At 36.9% G+C, this 18,720-nt stretch overlaps 1 protein-coding gene across 2 annotated transcripts; it reads left to right on the forward strand.

The window, feature by feature from the left end:
• Positions 1–8,772: 8,772 nt before the first annotated feature.
• Positions 8,773–13,038, forward strand: gdf2 (growth differentiation factor 2). 2 transcript variants are annotated; one of them, XM_059325025.1, is made up of 3 exons: positions 8,773–8,967; positions 9,045–9,369; positions 11,352–13,038. In XM_059325025.1, the coding sequence occupies exons 1-3, from the start codon at positions 8,809–8,811 to the stop codon at positions 12,272–12,274; spliced, it is 1,407 nt and encodes a 468-aa protein (XP_059181008.1). In that variant the 5' UTR covers positions 8,773–8,808; the 3' UTR covers positions 12,275–13,038. The 2 variants fall into 2 exon arrangements, with proteins under 2 accessions (XP_059181008.1, XP_059181007.1); XM_059325024.1 differs by having other exon boundaries at positions 8,773–9,369.
• The last annotated feature ends 5,682 nt before the right edge of the window (positions 13,039–18,720 follow it).

Consider the following 18,720-nt stretch of genomic DNA (forward strand, 5'->3'; position numbering starts at 1 on the left):
TCCTCCAAAATGAGAGTGGTTATTATTTTGTTTTCACGTTTGTTAATCCAAGAAGAAGGGGCCACATTTGAATGTTTGCAATAATTCCTGCATAGTATAGTAGTCCACCTGGAGTCCAGGAAAGCTCCGGAGCACGACTTCTTCATGACGTCACGACATAGAAACAGCATGGAGTCCTGCTGTCAGCTGAACTCTAAAGTTTTGGCTTTTCTAGAAGTTTCCATGTCCAAATTAATGCATCAACCCATTTTCAGAAAAGGTAAAAAACACCTTGACCAAGTGTAGTAACATGATTTTACTTTTTTTGCATTCAGCATTTTTAATGCAATGTGTGCATGTGTTTGCTGTTTTTTTGTCATTTCTTTGTGTTTTTATGTGTGTGTTAGTGTGTGTTTTTTTTGTATTTTTTGTGTTTTTGTAATTATTTTTATGTTTTTGGTGTTTATGTGTGTTTTGAGTGAGTTTTTGTATTTTTTTGTGTGTTTTTTGTGTGTTTTTTCTATTATTTCTGGGGGGGGGGTTGTAATTATTTTGCATGTTTTTGTAATTATTTTTATTTTTTTGTGTTTATGTGTGTTTGGAGTGAGTTTTTATGTGTGTTTTTGTAATTTTGTGTGTGTTTTTGTGTTTTTTCTTTGTTTTTTTGTGTGTTTTTTGTGTTTTTTTTGTTTTTTAAATTATTGTTTCTGTTTTTTGTGTTCAAAATGTTGATCCAGTAAGTCAAAATGAAAGCGATAATAATCAGGTCATATAGGTGAGGTTGTGCTGAAAACAATGATATCAACACGTCATGGTGAAGATTTAAAGTGGTTTATACAGAATGAAAAGGAGTCAAAAACTGACAAAATAGCCCCAAACTCCAAAGGGGTTAAAGTTAAGTACAGAACCCCTGCATGTAGATCCTCATCACCTTATTTTAGTCTTTCCATCACACTTTCTCTTTGATAAAGTGCTTGTTTTAACATTAGACAAGATAAGACTGGAGCTTCTCTGGCCTCAGCTCTGACTTCGACCTGGTTTTGGAAATGTTTCAAGCATCAACGTCTCCATTTCGACAGTTTCTGAAACTCTTCATACATCTCTGCTGCTTGTCTTTGTCTCTGGGATTCAACTGGGACACACAGATGAGGTGCAGACTAATTCCTGGACTCAGGAGGGACTCAGAGGCGGCATAGCTCCTAAACGAATCAACCCTCATCATGTAAATATTGTACTTACTAATGGAAACTAAATGGTGCTTATTCTAATAGATTGTCACATTATTGCAGTGGAAACACCTCCCATATATCAGCAAGAAACTTTATCCGTGCATGAGAGGTAATATCTTCTTTAAACTATATTTTAATAGCCATTTGTTTATATTTTGTACATAATGAGTGTATTTTGACAGATTTAATGTGGTAGAAGTGTTGAGGTGCTTTGAGTTCCAGCAGAGAGAAACACGGAGCATTGCTGCCTCCTGCTGGCCGGTCAGTGGACAGTTTAAAAGACTATTTAAAGGAGGTTCCAGTAGTTGCTGTTGAGGTTCAGTATTCCCCTTTAACACTCAAAGCTGACATGTACAGTTTGTAATAATAGTAGATTTCCATAGTGAGTAAAAAGGGAAAAATGTATCTGACTTTATAACTGTTTGGCTAAAAGTGTATTTGAATAGTTCTGTGATGAGACATAATTAAAGAAAATAAACTAAAGTGTACATACCATCAAAGGCAGCTGCTGACTTTTTAATAAACAGTATGTGAAGGATATATGTTATAGTGTACATTTAATACATAACTGAGGCTCAGACTTGAGTGCTCGAGTTGCATTTATTGATCAGATGTGATTATTTTGTTCGGTTATGGAGCCAGAAGAGGTTGAATGGCTTCACTGAAACAGATTTCATTCATTATTACAGGATGTCCATTTCAATCAAATCAATTCAAATTCAAAACTCCTTTATTTCTCCCGAGAGTGAGTCCAGTGAGTCTGTTATCTCTGTTAGAATGAGACAGCCTGATGGCTTTTAGGAGAGAATAATAATAATAATAATAATAATAATAATAATAATAATAATAAAATTAGGAGAGAAGGATCTTTTGAATCTCTCCGTCCTGCAACGGAGAGAGGAGCCGTCTACTGCTATTTTTTGGTGTTTTTTGGGGGGATAATTTTAGATCTCTTTTGGGTAATTTTACATCTAGTTTTTAGTAATTTTACATATTTTTTGGGATATATATTTTTTTAATTGGTAATTTTACATATTTTTGGGGTAATTTATTTTAATTGTAATTTTAACATATTTTTTTGGTAATGTTAAATCTTTTTTGGGGTAATTTTTTTTCTTTTAAATTGTAATTTTAACATCTTCTTGGGTAATTTTAAATCTGGGGGGGGGGGGTAATTTTACATCTTTTTTGTAATATTACATATTTTTGGGGATCATTTTATATCTTTTTTTGGTAATTCTAACATATTTTTGGGGTCATTTTACATCTTTTTGGGGGTATTTTTTTTTTTAAATGGTCATTTTAACATCTTTTTGTGGTAATTTTACATATTGTTGGGCCCTTGTGTTGATTTTTTGGACTAAACAGCCTCCATATAAAACTTTTATCAGCCATCAGAAACAGGGTCAAACTCTTGTGTAATTTCAGGTTTTTACTGCATATTTTTCAACCCACTAAGTAAAAGACCAGTTTCCCAACAGATCGGTCTCAGTCCAGTTTCTCCCGCTGCCTTTATTTTATTTTCCGACATTATTTGCTGTGTCCATGCCAGTAGATTCTGTCGTTGCCTTTCATCACTGATTGACTCCATAGAGACGAACTCTTAAAAGCTTGAAAGGGAAACAATGAAAGCATTTTTATGAAACCCGGCATGAACCAAGTACTGAGTGAGTTACTGCATGGGTGAAAGACAGAAATTCCAAGATAGGCCGGACTCAGGCCAACGTCCCCGGACTCGTTGGCTCTGGTTCGGGCTCAAACCCCCCACAGAGAACAAGGGGAAGATCCCCCCATCTATTGAGGACACACAGTCATAGTCAGGAGGCTGAGGACCAGATTTAACCCTGTGGAGTCTCCAAAAGCACCAAATAATCCAGACTTGTTGCCTCCATCAGAGTATAAAACAAAGCAGCGTGGAGCCCTACTGTACATTTACCTCTAAAGTTCTGGCTGTAAACTCAATGAGGCCAGTTTCAGTTTGATGATGATATACCAAGTAAAACTGGAGACAAGCTCAAATAGATTTAGTATCAAATGATAGAACTGGATGGAACCCTCTTATATGGTAGATTTGACACCTTTGGTCACATTTGAAACATTTACAATTCTTTATTGAGCATGATAGTGTTTTAAAAGTAAAAAAAAGATTCAAAATCACATTTTATGTTGGACTAAAGGACTAAAAAGACACAAAATGACTAAAAAAAGACACAAAACACACACAATTAGAAGACAAAAAAAACACATAAGACACAAAATGACCAAAAGAGACACAAAATGACTTACAAAGACATGAAAAGACATGAAAAGGATTGAAAAATGGAAAAAATAGCCCTATAAGACTCCATAGAGTTAAACAGTTTTGCAGCATATTTGTGTTTTTTATTGTCATAAATAGTAACATTTTATTTCAGATTTCATGAGTTCTGTGTATTTTTGGGCTCAATATGTTAATAAAGTGGGTTAAAGCGCCTAGCTGTAACCTCACCTAACAACAGAGCTAATGGAAAAATGGTGAATCGTCAGGGAGACTAAAATGCTGAATATCTCAAAAAGAAAAAGAGAGGGTACCATGAAAGTTTCATTGAGTTCGGCTTTATAGAAGCAACGGACAATGGGGGCGTCGCCAAAGTTTACAATGGTAAAAATGTGGGTTCCTCAAGAAAAAGGTTGGGAACCACTGGTTTAGAAGATATATTGGTTCTCATAGACTTTATATGGCTGCCATCTCCGATCCACAATCTTGATGAAGTGGCTCCTACCAAAAATTGAAACTTATGGTGATGGAGAGCATATAGAGAAAATTTGGTGTGTGTCCCCATTCTTCTTAAATCTGGTCCTAAGCCGCCTGACGAATATATCAACATGGTCTCACAGGAATCCGTGAAATAGCCACGGATTAGCTTAACTCAAAATCCGTGGAATAGCCACGGAATCACTCAAATTTCCATGAAACTGACACGGATTTCGCTAAAATGCAAGTTAATGACAGTCAAATCCCGTGGCTATTCCAACATACAAAGTGATTATGTACATTCACTGAGTGAATATTTAGAAAATAAAACATATATTTCTCGCTAGAAATGTGATCAAAATCCATTTTTATGCAGAAACTAAGTCAAAATATTGATTTTTTTCACTAAAAATGAGAGAACTGTCCGCCATGTTTTTTGTTCTGACAAAAAAAAACGCCGGAACCTTGAAAGTCACGTGACTTGGAACAAACCAATAGGAACAAATATCCATGGAATAGCCACGGGATATGACTGTCATTAACTTGCATTGTAGCCAAATCCGTGTCAGTTTAACGGAAATTTGAGTGATTCCGTGGCTATTCCACGGATTTTGAGTTAAGCAAATCCGTGGCTATTTCACGGATTCCTGTGAGACCAGGTTCAATATATAGATATGATATATACTGGTGGTAACTGAGGAGATCATATGAGGCTAAAGGAAAGAAAGCCAATTATTTTCTTGGACAGTGAAACGGATTGTCTGACATGTTGCTGCTGCTATTTTGAGAATCTTTGGGGAAACCCAGACAGGATGTGGAAGTGTTGACATGGACTTGGTTTTGTCAGAGACATTTCAGCTCCGATAAGAACGTGTCACTGACTTCAAATATTTACAGAATCGACTCTGTGCATTAAGATGGAAAGATACGGATTTAGTGGAATGAGTTTGTTCTACTTATGTTTTCCATCATGTGATAAGTCTGATAAGGCCTCTAATATTGCATGTTCCTGTCCTGTGAGTGAATTTACAAGCAGAATTCAAGATTTCCATATGGTAATCTACACTACAGGCCAAAAGTTTGGAAGCAAGATCAAATTTGTACAAAAAAAAAGATCATAGTTTCATTGCTATACTTTGCAACAAAATAAAGGTGATAATTACATAAAGAGTCACTTATTAGAACATGTTTTGACTGTAATTATCAGGTCTTCACTGCAAAAAACATGAAGCTCACCAAGTATTTTCTTCTTCTATCTACCAATAGTATCTTAATTATATTGTTTTGAGTATCATTTACCTACTGACCATAGCTTTATGTGCATATTTAAATATAAGTATTATTATTATTATGTCCATATTTAATTATCTTATTGTGTAAAGACTTGTTTTTAGGATTGACATTGTGAGCTTTTTCATGCTTTTCAATCTATTCAACTGTTGAATATGGTGAGTTTTTACCTCAAATATTGGCTCCAGTTGAGAGTTTTAGTTGCATGCAGTTGAAATGATATTTCAAAAGTATTTTCTATCCACCAAAACGTGCTCGTTTCAAGTATTTCTGGCTTATTTTAATGTTACAGTCGGGCTTTTCAAGCCACAATTGCTCAAAATAAATATATTTGGATTTATTTCAAGACATCTTTGGTTTTCCCAGTCCCTAGATATTTTTTTTTTTACTTATTTAAAGAATTCTTACAAAGAAACATTTACTTACTGCACTGGCAGATAATTTTACTTGTTTCAAACATGTATATGCTGAATTCTAGTGATTTATTTCTCATTTTTTGGCAGTTGGTTTTTGTAGTGTTTGGGTTTTTATTGCTTAGACTTTGTGTTTCCTTCTTTCTATCCTTCTATTGTGTTTGTAACTCTTTAAGTAGATAAATAAGTGTGTCACTGCACTAGTTTAACAAAATGACCTCTGACCTTTTCTAACAGACCAGTTCCTGCTTACAGCTGTTCACTATCATCTAATGAGCTGCAGGAATGACTTACTGCAATTATTTACTGGAAGAAGATCTCAGAGGAGTGCTAATTCAAATTTATAGAGATGATTGAGAAGAGTATTTATATGTCTGTAAATACATATTGCAGTGTTCTGTGTACCTATCTTTAGGAGTTTTAAAGTGGCTACAAGGTTTGATTTTCCAATAATATTCAAATAGTTTCCAGTGAATATCAATGTTCAGTGTGTATGTGCTGGATGATGTGGTACTTTATGAAAAGTAAGTGTTTTATGGAGTTGCAGACGAATACATACTTCCTATGGGCACTGCACTAGTCTGATAAACACGAATGTATTGAAAGGGACCAAAAAAGACACAAAATGACCATAAAAAGATACAAAATGACCAAAAAAATACACAAATGATCAAAAAAGACACAAAATGACTAACAAAAAACACAAAACGACCATAAAAAAGACACAAAATGTCTAAAAAAAGATACAAAATGACCAAAAAAGACACAAAATGACCAAAGAAAAGACACAAAATTATCAGTTCTCCTCACATATTGTACATATTGAAGTATTGTGATTTTTCCAGCCTCTCCTGTCCTCTCCTCTCTGCTCTGTGTAAAGGGCCTATCAATGTTCAGTGTGTATGTGCTGGATGGTGTGGTACCTTATGAAAAGTGTTTTATGGAGTTGCAGACGTTGTTGTAGCACGATTAGCATGCTAAGCTAAGGAGATTTAGCTTTATTCACTTCTTATGTTGCATTACTATGTAATTCAGGGATGACATTCTTGCTTAGCGTAATGCCCATAATCGTTTGATATGAGAAACTTACATGCAATATAGTTTATCAGCTAACTGGGTTCATGTTAATGTACTTTTAATGCAGCATACTGCGTAATGTGCTATCTCACCATTAGCATGCTAAGCTAAGAGATTTAAGCCCTTTCTCCTGCATTAGTTTGATCCATTGAAAAAAGTAATAACAAAACTTTATTAACTGACAGCTAAGCATAATACGGACAGAAAAATACTTCCTACATGCACTGCACTAGTACACTTAATTCATCATTGTTAGCATGTTAGCAGTCTGCTAGTGTTCACTGTTAGCAGGCTGCTAGCGTTCTCTGTAAGCAGGCAGCTAGCGTTCTCTGTTAGCAGGCTGCTAGCCTTCTCTGTTAGCAGGCTGCTAGCGTTCACTGTTAGCAGGCTGCTAGCGTTCTCTGTTAGCAGGCTGCTAGCGTTCACTGTTAGCAGGCTGCTAGCGTTCTCTGTTAGCAGGCTGCTAGCGTTCTCTGTTAGCAGGCTGCTAGCGTTCTCTGTTAGCAGGCTGCTAGCGTTCACTGTCAGATATCAAGCGGTTGTCACCACCTCCAGCCTACTGCTGGTGAGGAAGTCAATGGCCGTTCTTGTGAACACACACAGCTGCATTCAGAGTTTATTAGCGTTCAACTTTGTCAGCTTATAGTTCAACTTTGGCCGTGCTGATTTTCCTGGTATCTGAGTTCCCTGAAGCATACGGCCATATTGGATTCATGCCAGCAACATTACAGCCCTCACTACAGTTTCAATATGGATATCTGCAGAGTTTCCTATAGCATGGAAATGTAATAAATATTTAATTTTGTTTCTGTTTAACATTAAAAGTCCTCTGTTTCTGTGGACAGAATCCTTCAGGTTGTTAAAACAAGGATTTTATTCATTATGTCGATTGACAGCCAGAGGTGGAAGAAGTATTCAGATCCTTTACTGCAATAAAAGTACTAATACCACGCTGTGAAATTACTCCACTACAGTAAAAGTCCTGCATTCAAAACTTACTGAAGTAAAAGTACAAAAATATCAGCATCAAAATGTACTTAAAGTATCAAAAGTAAAAGTACTCGTTATGCAGAATGGGCTCACTCAGATTGTTTTATATATTCTAAAGGTATTATTTTTATAGATGCATTAATGTAAGCATCATTTTATTTTTTGCAAAGACAGAGCTCATTTTAACTTCCTAATGTGCTGTTATGAGGTATCATTTAAAAACAAATTTCTAATAACTTTAAATTTCTCATGTTTTTCATGCTAAATCTTTGTAGTGGAGTAAAAAGTACAATATTTACAATATATTTACAACAAGCACCGGACACTCTGTGCACAGTTAGTGATGCAGGTTAATTCACCATCACTATGTTTATAATCAGTGGAGACACTGTGCATAATTAGCCATGCTGGTTTGTTTATGATCAGCAGCGGACGTAGGTTGCCACTTGGTCCTGCCTTGGTCGGCTTTATATTTACGACAGCTACAGTGCTAATCTTGCTAGCAGTAGATGCTAAATCTCAGAGATTCAAAACATAGTTTTGTAACAAACCTGGTAGCTGCATTGTGAGAAAGAAAAGAAAATGTTTGTTCTGGGTGTGACGTCTAAGTGTTTTATTAGATATTTCATTTTTATTTCACACTGCTACTTGTTGCATTTGTTGTACATTTTGAGACTTGCTGGTTTACAAGATTATTTCTTTTGCACATTTCCATAACTATCTGCGTCTGTATTTTCCTTATCAGTACTTTTGAAGGGATCAAAGTCATCAGTTTTTATTACATTTTGGTATCTGGAACGTATGCGTGAGCCACAGTGTCATACAGAGGTTGGATACGAGACTAACTTGAAAGGAATTCTATTTAGCAGTGATGGTGATGAAGAATGCAATGTGTCATTTTGTTCCTTTTAAGAGTTTTGTTTCCACTGGCCTCAACACTTTCACCCTCAAGCTGGGAAAAGGCATTTTATGGAAGTGTCTGCTTGTCAGTAAGCTCATAGTTCCCAGTGCCTCCCTCATTATCTCTGTCGAGTGTTTACAGTGTCTTCATTAGCGCCAGCCGTCTAATGATAACAAAGCTTAAAAGAAGGCATCAATGGCAGTGATAAGCTTGGCCAAGCTACTATTTTGGTTGACACAAGCCCCTGTTTACTCTGAGAGCATGGGAGCGGACACCACCACTGGGCTCCTTGCATTGGGGATCTCCATTTTCAAACCTTGCCGTCGCAAAGTCCGTTTTCAAGCCGGGAAGAAGGTAAAGTTTGTGGCGGTTCGGTGGCTCAGAAAGGATCTGATTTCAAGATGCAGAGCTCCGGGTCGTTCCTGTTCCAGGTGTGTTTGTGTCTGGTGGTTTCTTTTGGCTCCTGCACCTGTAAACCTCTCAACAACGACGTCCAGAGCCCTCAGGACCCCGAGGGACTCTACGATCAGCTGTCGGAAGAGGATCTTCTGGAAGAGGAAGATACAGAGGCCAGGATGGAAAACCTCCTGGGGACAATGAAGGAGGGCTTTCTGAGGAAACTCAACCTGTCAGATGTTCCTCAGGAGAAATGCAAGATCTACCCACCTCAGTTCATGATGGAGCTCTACAACAAGTACGCCTCGGACAGCTCAGCGAACCCTCAGTCTGATGTCATCAGGAGCTTCACTGTCCAAGGTACATGAACAAGAGTTTACTTCAAAGGGTTAATAAAAGTTATGAGCTATAATCTTTAGGATCTTTTGAGTTTGGGGCTATTTTGATGGTTTAGGCTCTTTTTTCATTCTGCCTGTACAAACGATTTTAAAAAAATGTTTATCATTCCATGCTGGTATCATTTTTTTCAGCACAACCTCACCTGATTATTATTTTGTCATTTTGACATTTTGACACACAAAAAACACATAAAACGCACCCAAAAATGACATAAAAAATAAATAAAAAAACACATAAAAACACAAAAAATGCACACAAAAAACAGAAAAATACAAAAAACACACATAAAAACAAAAAATGACAAGAAATACACAAAAAATGACAAAAAAAAAACCAGAAAAATACAAAAAACACATAAAAAACACAAAAAAAACACATAAAACCCACAAACACACAATAAACACAAAAGATTGCATTTAAAATGCTGAATGCAAACTGCAAAATTCAATAAAATCTCTGCAAAGACTTCAAAAGGGTTGATGCATTAAATTGGATATAGAAACTTCTAATAAATGCCAAAACTTTAGAGTTCAGCTGACAGCAGGGCTCCATGCTGCTGAACGTTTTAACTCCAGAGGGTTAAAGATAACTCTTTTAGTAATCCCTGTAGTCACAGAGTTCATACCAATATTTATAAATCCCTGGCTGCTCAACGTATAGTTAAGGATATCTTATTTATTATTTTATCAGCTAAATTGTTCACAAAACTGACTCTATACTTTGTGTAGCAACACAAAATCTAAAATGCTAGGCCTGTTGCAGCTATTGCCTTTTTCCAACAGAGAATAAAAAGATTTTGGATTACATGAGGTTCTCCTAGCTGGAGCACATCATGGGCCTGTAGCCCTCAAACTATGATACAACACATTTTAGCATTGGTTGTCACCAACTAAATGTAGACATGTATTAATTTACATTTAACATGGTAGGCTCCATTGTCCATTAAGTTTCCATTTCACTCTAAAAGTAGAAGCTAGCAACCTGGGCTAAATAGCTTCAACACAGAAACTAAAAGCAAGTTAGCCTAGCTTGCTAGCAGTAATAATCATTCATGTTATCTTAACACCTGCTGCTTCATCAGCAGCTCCTGTAGCTGTGTTTCTGTTGACTTATTTTATGCACATTTCGATGTATCACATTAGAAAAGCTGATTAGAATCTGCAAAATTCAATAAAACGTCCTCAACTGAAGCAAAAAGTTTGAAACACTTGATATGCTATATGGAAATGCCTTCATCAAGTAAATTGTGGTGCAGCAAACATTTAACTCACATGACTGATCAGCCGTTAATAATATAATAATAATAATAATAATAATAATAATAATAATAATAATAATATATATCTGTCTTTGTCTCTAGACAGCATGAAACATGGCCGATAAACTACTACTACTTACTTTGTTGTGCATTAGAAGGTGTTTATGTTGTCACCAATTTAAAACCTGACAAAGAAGACTAAAATATTAACTATCCTATTTTGTGAAATTTGTGTTTTTTCCAATGGAAATTATTATTTGGTGGCTCTAATAAGTCTCAAATGTTAAAATATGTGATTTTCCAATGTAACCTGGTGGTTCTAACAACTCTTTTAAAGTTAAACCTTCAAAATAAGACAAACATAGTTACAAATATACTCACATTGTTCATTTAGTGAATCACTTTTTGTATCACTACGCTTCTAATGCACAAGGTCATTTTAGACCCATGTGTGTAAACTTGATGTAATAATACAAAAACTATTTTTCTTCATAAAGTATGACAGGAAAAATGCATATAATGATCTGTTGTAATAAAAAAAAGATATTCAAACACACAGCAGCATGAAATAACATGGAGAATGAATAAATGAAGGTCATTTTAGACCCATGTTGTTTATTAGAAGGTGTTTATATGTTGAGCATCAAAGGGTTAAATAAACTCCTCTGTCTCGTCTCTCCAACAGAAATCCCTCTCTCTGTGACAAACGTCTCCAAGTCGAAGCACCGGCTGCAGTTCAACGTCAGCGTCCCCAGCCATGAAAAGATCACCACCGCTGAACTCCAGCTCTTCTTCTTCCCAGACCCCAGGTCAAGGGTCATCGCCCACAATTTCAAGGCCACCATCAAAGTCTATGAAGTGGATTACAACTTCACATCCACCACCCAGTTACTGGTTGGCAGAGAGCTGAGCAGCGTGGCGAGCACATGGGAGACGTTTGACGTGACCACGGCCATCCAGAGCTGGATCAAGTCGGGCCGAGGAGCGACTGTTTTCGATATTTTGGTGGATTGGAAGGACTGTGGCGCCTCTAAAGCTGGAGAAGAAGGAGCAGGATGCTTAAACATGAGCGTGTCTGTTGGAGATAATAATTCAGCAGCTTTAATCGTCTTCTCAGATGACCTGGGCAGCAGGAGGAGGGAAACCAAGAAGGAATTAAGAGAGATGATCCTCCATGAAGAAGAAACCATCTTACACTCGGGCGCTGATTGGAACACAAATGATGATCAGCTACAGAACGAGATCCCGGAGGCCCAGCAGCGTCCGCAGAGGAAGAAGAGAAAGGCCGAGAGGGAATACTGCCAGCGGACCTCCCTCAAAGTCAACTTCAGAGACATCGGCTGGGACAGCTGGATCGTGGCGCCTCCAGAATACGACGCCTTCGAGTGTCGAGGCCTGTGTTACCACCCGCTGACGGACGAAATGACCCCGTCGAAACACGCCCTCATCCAGACGCTGATCAATATCAGGAACCCCAAAAAGGCCAACATGGCGTGCTGCGTGCCCATCAAACTGGACCCCATCACAGTGATGTACCAGGAGAATGGACGCCTCACCATCAGATACCTGTATGAGGAGATGAAGGTGGCAGAGTGTGGCTGCAGGTAGTCGCAGAGGATCAGTTCGCTCTGGTGGAAGCACAGAACGGTTCTAATGCTGCATTTCCAACAGTCCAATGTTAACACCCTCCATTGGTCCAGTAGAAGGAACATACCACAGGTCTAAGAACAAGATTAGAAGGAACTTTTCCTAACTGTTGTGCAGCAGTTGCACTACAAAATGAAAAAACCAGTACAAGTTATATAGATGTCTTCGACAATCTATCCACTTTCTTAGAATAGGGTAGTAGAAAAAACATCTAAAAAAATGTACTCATGAATGGTTCAAATTAGTGTTGGGACAATGAAACCTCGTGAAGCATTTCCTTTATTTTTTGACCCCACTAGATGGCGGTCTTGGCTTTAAAAAAAAGGCTTCATCAATGGTGATTGAGTGTGTTTTCAGCCCTTTGTTGAACAAAGAGCGCCATCTCTTGGGCTCCATAAATAAAGGAAATGCTTCACGAAGCTTCGTTGTACCAACACTAGATCAAATGATTTCCATAACATAAAAGTAATGCATTGGAATTTGTAGTTATCCCTCAAAATGTTGTTTAGTGATGGAACAGGGCTGTTAGACGGGTCGACCAGGAGAAGGATGTCTGTTCATGAGAGTCATGACATTCCCGGAAGGGGGTCTTCCCCTATTTTCCCCGTTTTTCCCAAAAACATAGGAAAACATAGGAACATAGGACCCTTCTCCAGAAAAAGGGTCCTATGTTCCTGCAATCTATCAATCTTTCCGGTAGACTCTTAGCATGGCCAGCAGGCCTAGCGTCACATGGCCACCTTAGCTCAAGGTTGGCTTTTGTTTTTTTTAAATAGGGTTAGGGTAGGGTAGGGTAGGGTTAGGGTTAGGGTAGGTTAGGGTAGGGTAGGGGTAGGGTTAGGGGTTAGGGTAGGGTTAGGGTTAGGGTAGGGTAGGGGTAGGGTTAGGGTTAGGGTTAGGGTTTAGGGTTGGGTTAGGGGTTAGGGTGGGGTTAGGGTAGGGTTAGGGTTAGGGTTGGTTTAGGGGTTAGGGTTACAGTTAGGCTTTTTGGCCATGGAATTTGGCAGCTTTAATGGAAAAAGTAAGAGACCAGGGAACAAGGGACCCTTTTTGGGAAAAGTGGGGAAAAAAAAGTCCTATGTTCCCCTGTTTAATACAAAGAGGAGAAACATAGGAACATAGGACCCTTCTCCAGAAAAAGGGTCCTATGTTCCTGCAATCTATCAATCTTTCCGGTAGACTCTTAGCATGGCCAGCAGGCCTAGCGTCACATGGCCACCTTAGCTCAAGGTTGGCTTTTGTTTTTTTAAAATAGGGTTAGGGTAGGGTAGGGTAGGGTAGGGTTGGGGTTAGGGGTTAGGGTGTAGGTTAGGGTTGGGTTAGGGGTTAGGGTAGGGTTGGGTTAGGGATAGGGTTGGGTTGGGTTAGGTTTAGGGTAGGGTTAGGGTAGGGTAGGGTTAGGGGTTAGGGTAGGGTTAGGGTTAGGGTAGGGTTAGGGTTAGGGTAGGGTAGGGGTAGGGTTAGGGTTAGGGTTTAGGGTTGGGTTAGGGGTTAGGGTTAGGGTAGGGTTGGGTTAGGGATAGGGTTGGGTTGGGTTAGGTTTAGGGTAGGGTTAGGGTAGGGTAGGGTTAGGGGTTAGGGTAGGGTTAGGGTTAGGGTAGGTTAGGGTAGGGTAGGGGTAGGGTTAGGGGTTAGGGGTTAGGGTAGGTTAGGGTAGGGTAGGGGTAGGGTTAGGGGTTAGGGTAGGGTTAGGTTTAGGGTAGGGTTAGGGTAGGGGTAGGGTTAGGGTTTAGGGTTGGGTTAGGGGTTAGGGTGGGGTTAGGGTAGGGTTAGGGTTTAGGGTTGGGTTAGGGGTTAGGGTTACAGTTAGGCTTATTGGCCATGGAATTTGGCAGCTTTAATGGAAAAAGTAAGAGACCAGGGAACAAGGGACCCTTTTTGGGAAAAGTGGGGAAAAAAGAGTCCTATGTTCCCCTGTTTAATACAAAGAGGAGAACATAGGACCCGGGGAGCATAGACACACTCCCTCCAGAAGTAGAGTTTTTGAAGCCTCACTCTTTTATGTTTTCCTAACCTTAGGAAAGTGGTTTTGGTGCCTAAACATATTAACAACGTGTTTAAAATGATTTTAATTCTTATGTAGGTTACAACAGCGGTATTGAAGGTGTTCAGTGTCTGTCACTTGTTGCCTTTTTGCAGTAATCATAGACAATACTGATATGTCACATTGGTGACATTTTATAAAAGTCTACAGTAGCGATGCTCAACTCAACTCAGGAGACCAGGAGGCTCGTTAATGAACAAATATCAATAATATTAACAAGCTCAAATGACTTAACTTTAAAAAGGCCCATTAACTGACTTATTAACTTAATTTATGAACTAAATTAACTTGGCACATGGATTGATACTAGGCCTACACTGTAAAAAATAATCTGTTTAATTTACGGTAAAATACCGGCAGCTGTGGTTTAAATGTGAATATCAGCAAAAACTGTATTTTTAGACTGAATATTCCCATTATTTAAGGGGTAATTGTGTCATTGTGACATCATGGTATTTCCCCATTAACTTTACATGGAAATGTTATATTTTTACAGCAAAACTGAGTGTTCCCTACAGTTTATGACAGTAAAAGTTAAAGTTTTTTGCTATTGTTTGATTTACGGTAATTAAAAGTGTCTATTACGGTGATATACAATTTTTAATTTTACGCCCTATTTCTGATGTAATTTGACAGTGTTTTACTGTAATTTCTACAAACATTTTTTACAGTGTATATGACAGATAAATCTGATATTTTACTGCATTTAATAGCTTCGACCTGATTTTAGTTGTAAATGATTTGATTACATTTGAATTATAGTTTATATAACAACATTGAACATGCATATCTAGAACTTCATCCATCATTCAATGACTCAAATGTTGGAATGATTTATAAACAGAACCATAAAGTGCTCCTGCCAGGGACACAATGAATAGTTAATAATATTTAAGCCCTTTAGTGTTAATTATACGTTTATTTAAATACTGTTGGTTAAAGATCCATAAGTAATGTGAAGTTCCTAAAGCAGATAAATTGTTGGCATTATAGGGTGACATTTAATCACAGCTGTTCATCTGTTAACCCTGAGCTCGTTTTAATGTAAATCTGTACATTACCACTGTAACTGTAATTTGTTTATATTAATATATATTTAAAAACAGAATGTTCAGCTTGTATGTGCATGCTACATTGCTGGAGAGATTTTATTATACTATTTGTCTCATGATGTCTACATTTTGTTTCTGAGGCTTTCCGACCCTGAAATTAATAAACATTTTGTCACATTAACTCTCTAGAGTTTTGTTCTATTTCCTCCATGTCTGAATCTTTCCGTCCTGCCTGTATTCACCACCACTGTATTCACACATGTTTAAATGCCATGTTGGTATATTTTTTTCACCTATATGACCTGATAATAATTTATTTTTTATTCTGGCTTACTGGATCAACATTTAGAACCAAAAAGAAACAAAGAAAAACCAACATAAATGTGATCTTGTGATTGTGTCATTTTGTGTATTTTGTTTTGGTCATTTTGTGTCTTTCGTTGTGTCTTTTTTTAGTTATTTTGTGTATTTTTTTGGTCATTTTGTGTCTTTTTTTAGTCATTTGGTGTCTTTTTTTAGTCATTTTGTGTCTTTTTTTTTGCTGACATCCAAAAATGAACAATGTTTTCAAAACATAAGTTTCACTAAAAGTTGACATAATCTACTCTGTGCATTCCCATCAAGATTTTTTTTCCCACTAAAACTATTAACTATTTAATTAACTATTAACGAATTTTGGATATTTGACTAAAATTGACTAAAAATATGAAAATGATATATCAATGTGTTGGTCATGAGTTGCCTTAAAAGGTGAGAAAAAAAAGTTGTTCATATTTTTTTCCTACGTGTCCTAAAACCAGTCTGATATCATGAGGTCCTTGCACAATGCTTAAATATATTTGGTCATTGTTGTACAGATTTTTAATATCCAAGGTTTTTGCTTAATCCTCTTCTTATATTTGACACGTGAGGACAAAGAACGGCACAATGCAGCGTTTAAAAGTCTTTTTGTGTCCTGAGACATAGCAGTGGGGATTGTGTTATGTAAGACGTGAGGCGGTATTAAAAGTTAAGACGTTGAGATTAGCTGGACACAGTCAGATGACGTCTGACGGCATAATTCTGAGCTGCAAAACTGTCTGGGACCATAACAAAGTCAGGTTCAAGCTCAGAGGACAGATTTCACATTTGGAATGGTGAAAACTTGTCGACACTGCAAAAACCAACTGACAAACAATGAGAAATAAATAACTAGAATTAAGCAAATGCATGCTTGAAACAAGTCAAATTATCTGCCAGTGCAGTAATTAAATGTTTCTTTAAATTTAAATTCTTTAAATGAGTAAAAATATCTAGACACTGGAAAAACAATGATGTCCTAAAATTAATCCAAATATTCTTATTTTGAGCAATTGTGGCTTGAAAAGGCAAACTGTAGCCAGAAATACTTGAAACGAGCACGTTTTGGTGGACAGAAAATTATTTTGAAATAACATTTACACTATATGCAGCTAAAACTCTCAACTGGAGCCAATATTTTAGGTAAAAACTCACCATATTCAACAGTTGAATAGATTGAAAAGCATGAAAAATTCACAATGTCAGTCCTAAAAAGGAGTATTTAAACAATAAGATAATTACATAAGCACAAAATTATACTACTAATAATTAAATAAGCACATAAAGCTATGGTCAGTGGGTAAATTATACTCAAAACAATATAATTAAGATGTTTTTTTGCAGTATTTGGACTTGTAATTCACACTTTTTAACACTTTTTTTTTTGCTGTCCACCAAATGAAAATATATGATTTATTATTAATTTAAGATTTTTTTCAAGAAAATACAAATAATCACAAGTAACAATACAAAAAAACAAAAGCAATGCTAGAGGAGAAAAAGCAAAAAAATGAAGCATTCAGTCTGGATGAAGACATTCCCATCAGTGTGGCTGAGTGCATGTTTTTATTGGTATTTTTTTACCCAAGTCTGATCCTGCATGTATTTTAAGAAGGCTTTGCCACGCGTCCACTAACTGTGTAATCATGTCACCAGTGGAGCGACCCAGACATGACCCCTAAAGCTACCAACAGCACCAAAATATCCATCATAAGCTCTCATAACAGCCGAGAGAGAGAGAGAGAGAGAGAGAGAGAGAGAGGCAGCGTGAGAGCTGGAATCCACATAATAACATGGACTTTAATTCAAGCCTATAGAAGACTACAGTAAGTAAGAGTTTGTTGTGTCGTGCACTGCAAAAAAAAGACACAAATTGACCAAAAAAAGATGTACAAATTTACTTTAGATCTAGAAGTGTTAGTTAATTTATTTTGTTTTAAGAGTTAATTTCTTATTTTACACACAATACACAAACTGACCAAAAAAGACACAAAATTACCAAAAATATATGTAAAAATGACCACTAAAAAGACACAAATTGACAAAAAAGAGACACAAATTGACCAAAAAAGACACAAAATTACCAAAAAAGACACAAATTGACAAAAAAGAGACACAAATTGACCCAAAAAAGACATCAAATGACCATAAAAGACACAAATCTACCAAAAAAGACACAAAATGACCAAAAAAAGACACAAACTGACCAAAAAAGACACAAAATGACCCAATGATGAAATTAACTCTTAAAACCAGATAAATGAAAGCTGCCAGCAGTGATGAACTGGCCCGAGCAGAGTGACCTGATGATTATTTGGTTCTTACCAAGATAAAAAAAACTTTAGATTTAGAAGTGTTAGATCTTTTATCTTGTTTTAAGAGTTAATTTCATCATTATGTCCTTTTAGTGTTCATTTTTACATCTATTTTTGGTCATTTCACGTCTCTGTTGTTCATTTTGTGTCTTTTTTGGTCAATTTGTGTCTCTTTTTTGTCAATTTGTGTCTTTTTAGTGGTCATTTTTAAATATATTTTTGGTAATCCTATGTCTTTTTTGGTCAATTTGTGTATTGTGTGTAAAAGCGAGATCATTTCCCTCAGATTTAGGCTTTTTATCTTGTTTTTAGACACACCTTTTTTGCAGTGTGTGCATTAAGCTCATTAGACAAAGCAAGTGTATAATATATAAGTTAATCAAAAGTAAGAACATGTAACCATGTATTGAGTGAAAAAAAGGGTGAGAAACTGCACAGGCTCCCATTTATCAATTTTTATTTTGTGTGCTGTCTGCTGGCTGAAGCACCACAGAAAATGCGATTAAAGGTTTATTGGGGACAAAAGCCTCTTATGTTGATGTTGTTGTTGTCCAAAAAACAAATAACAGTGACAATGTTCCCTCCTACAAAAAACACACACACCCTATCTCTCAACACAGACAAATAAAGCAGCAGTTATCTTTTCAGACATTGGAG

Source organism: Centropristis striata, chromosome 21, assembly GCF_030273125.1.
Source record: "Centropristis striata isolate RG_2023a ecotype Rhode Island chromosome 21, C.striata_1.0, whole genome shotgun sequence".
NCBI lineage: Eukaryota > Metazoa > Chordata > Actinopteri > Perciformes > Serranidae > Centropristis > Centropristis striata.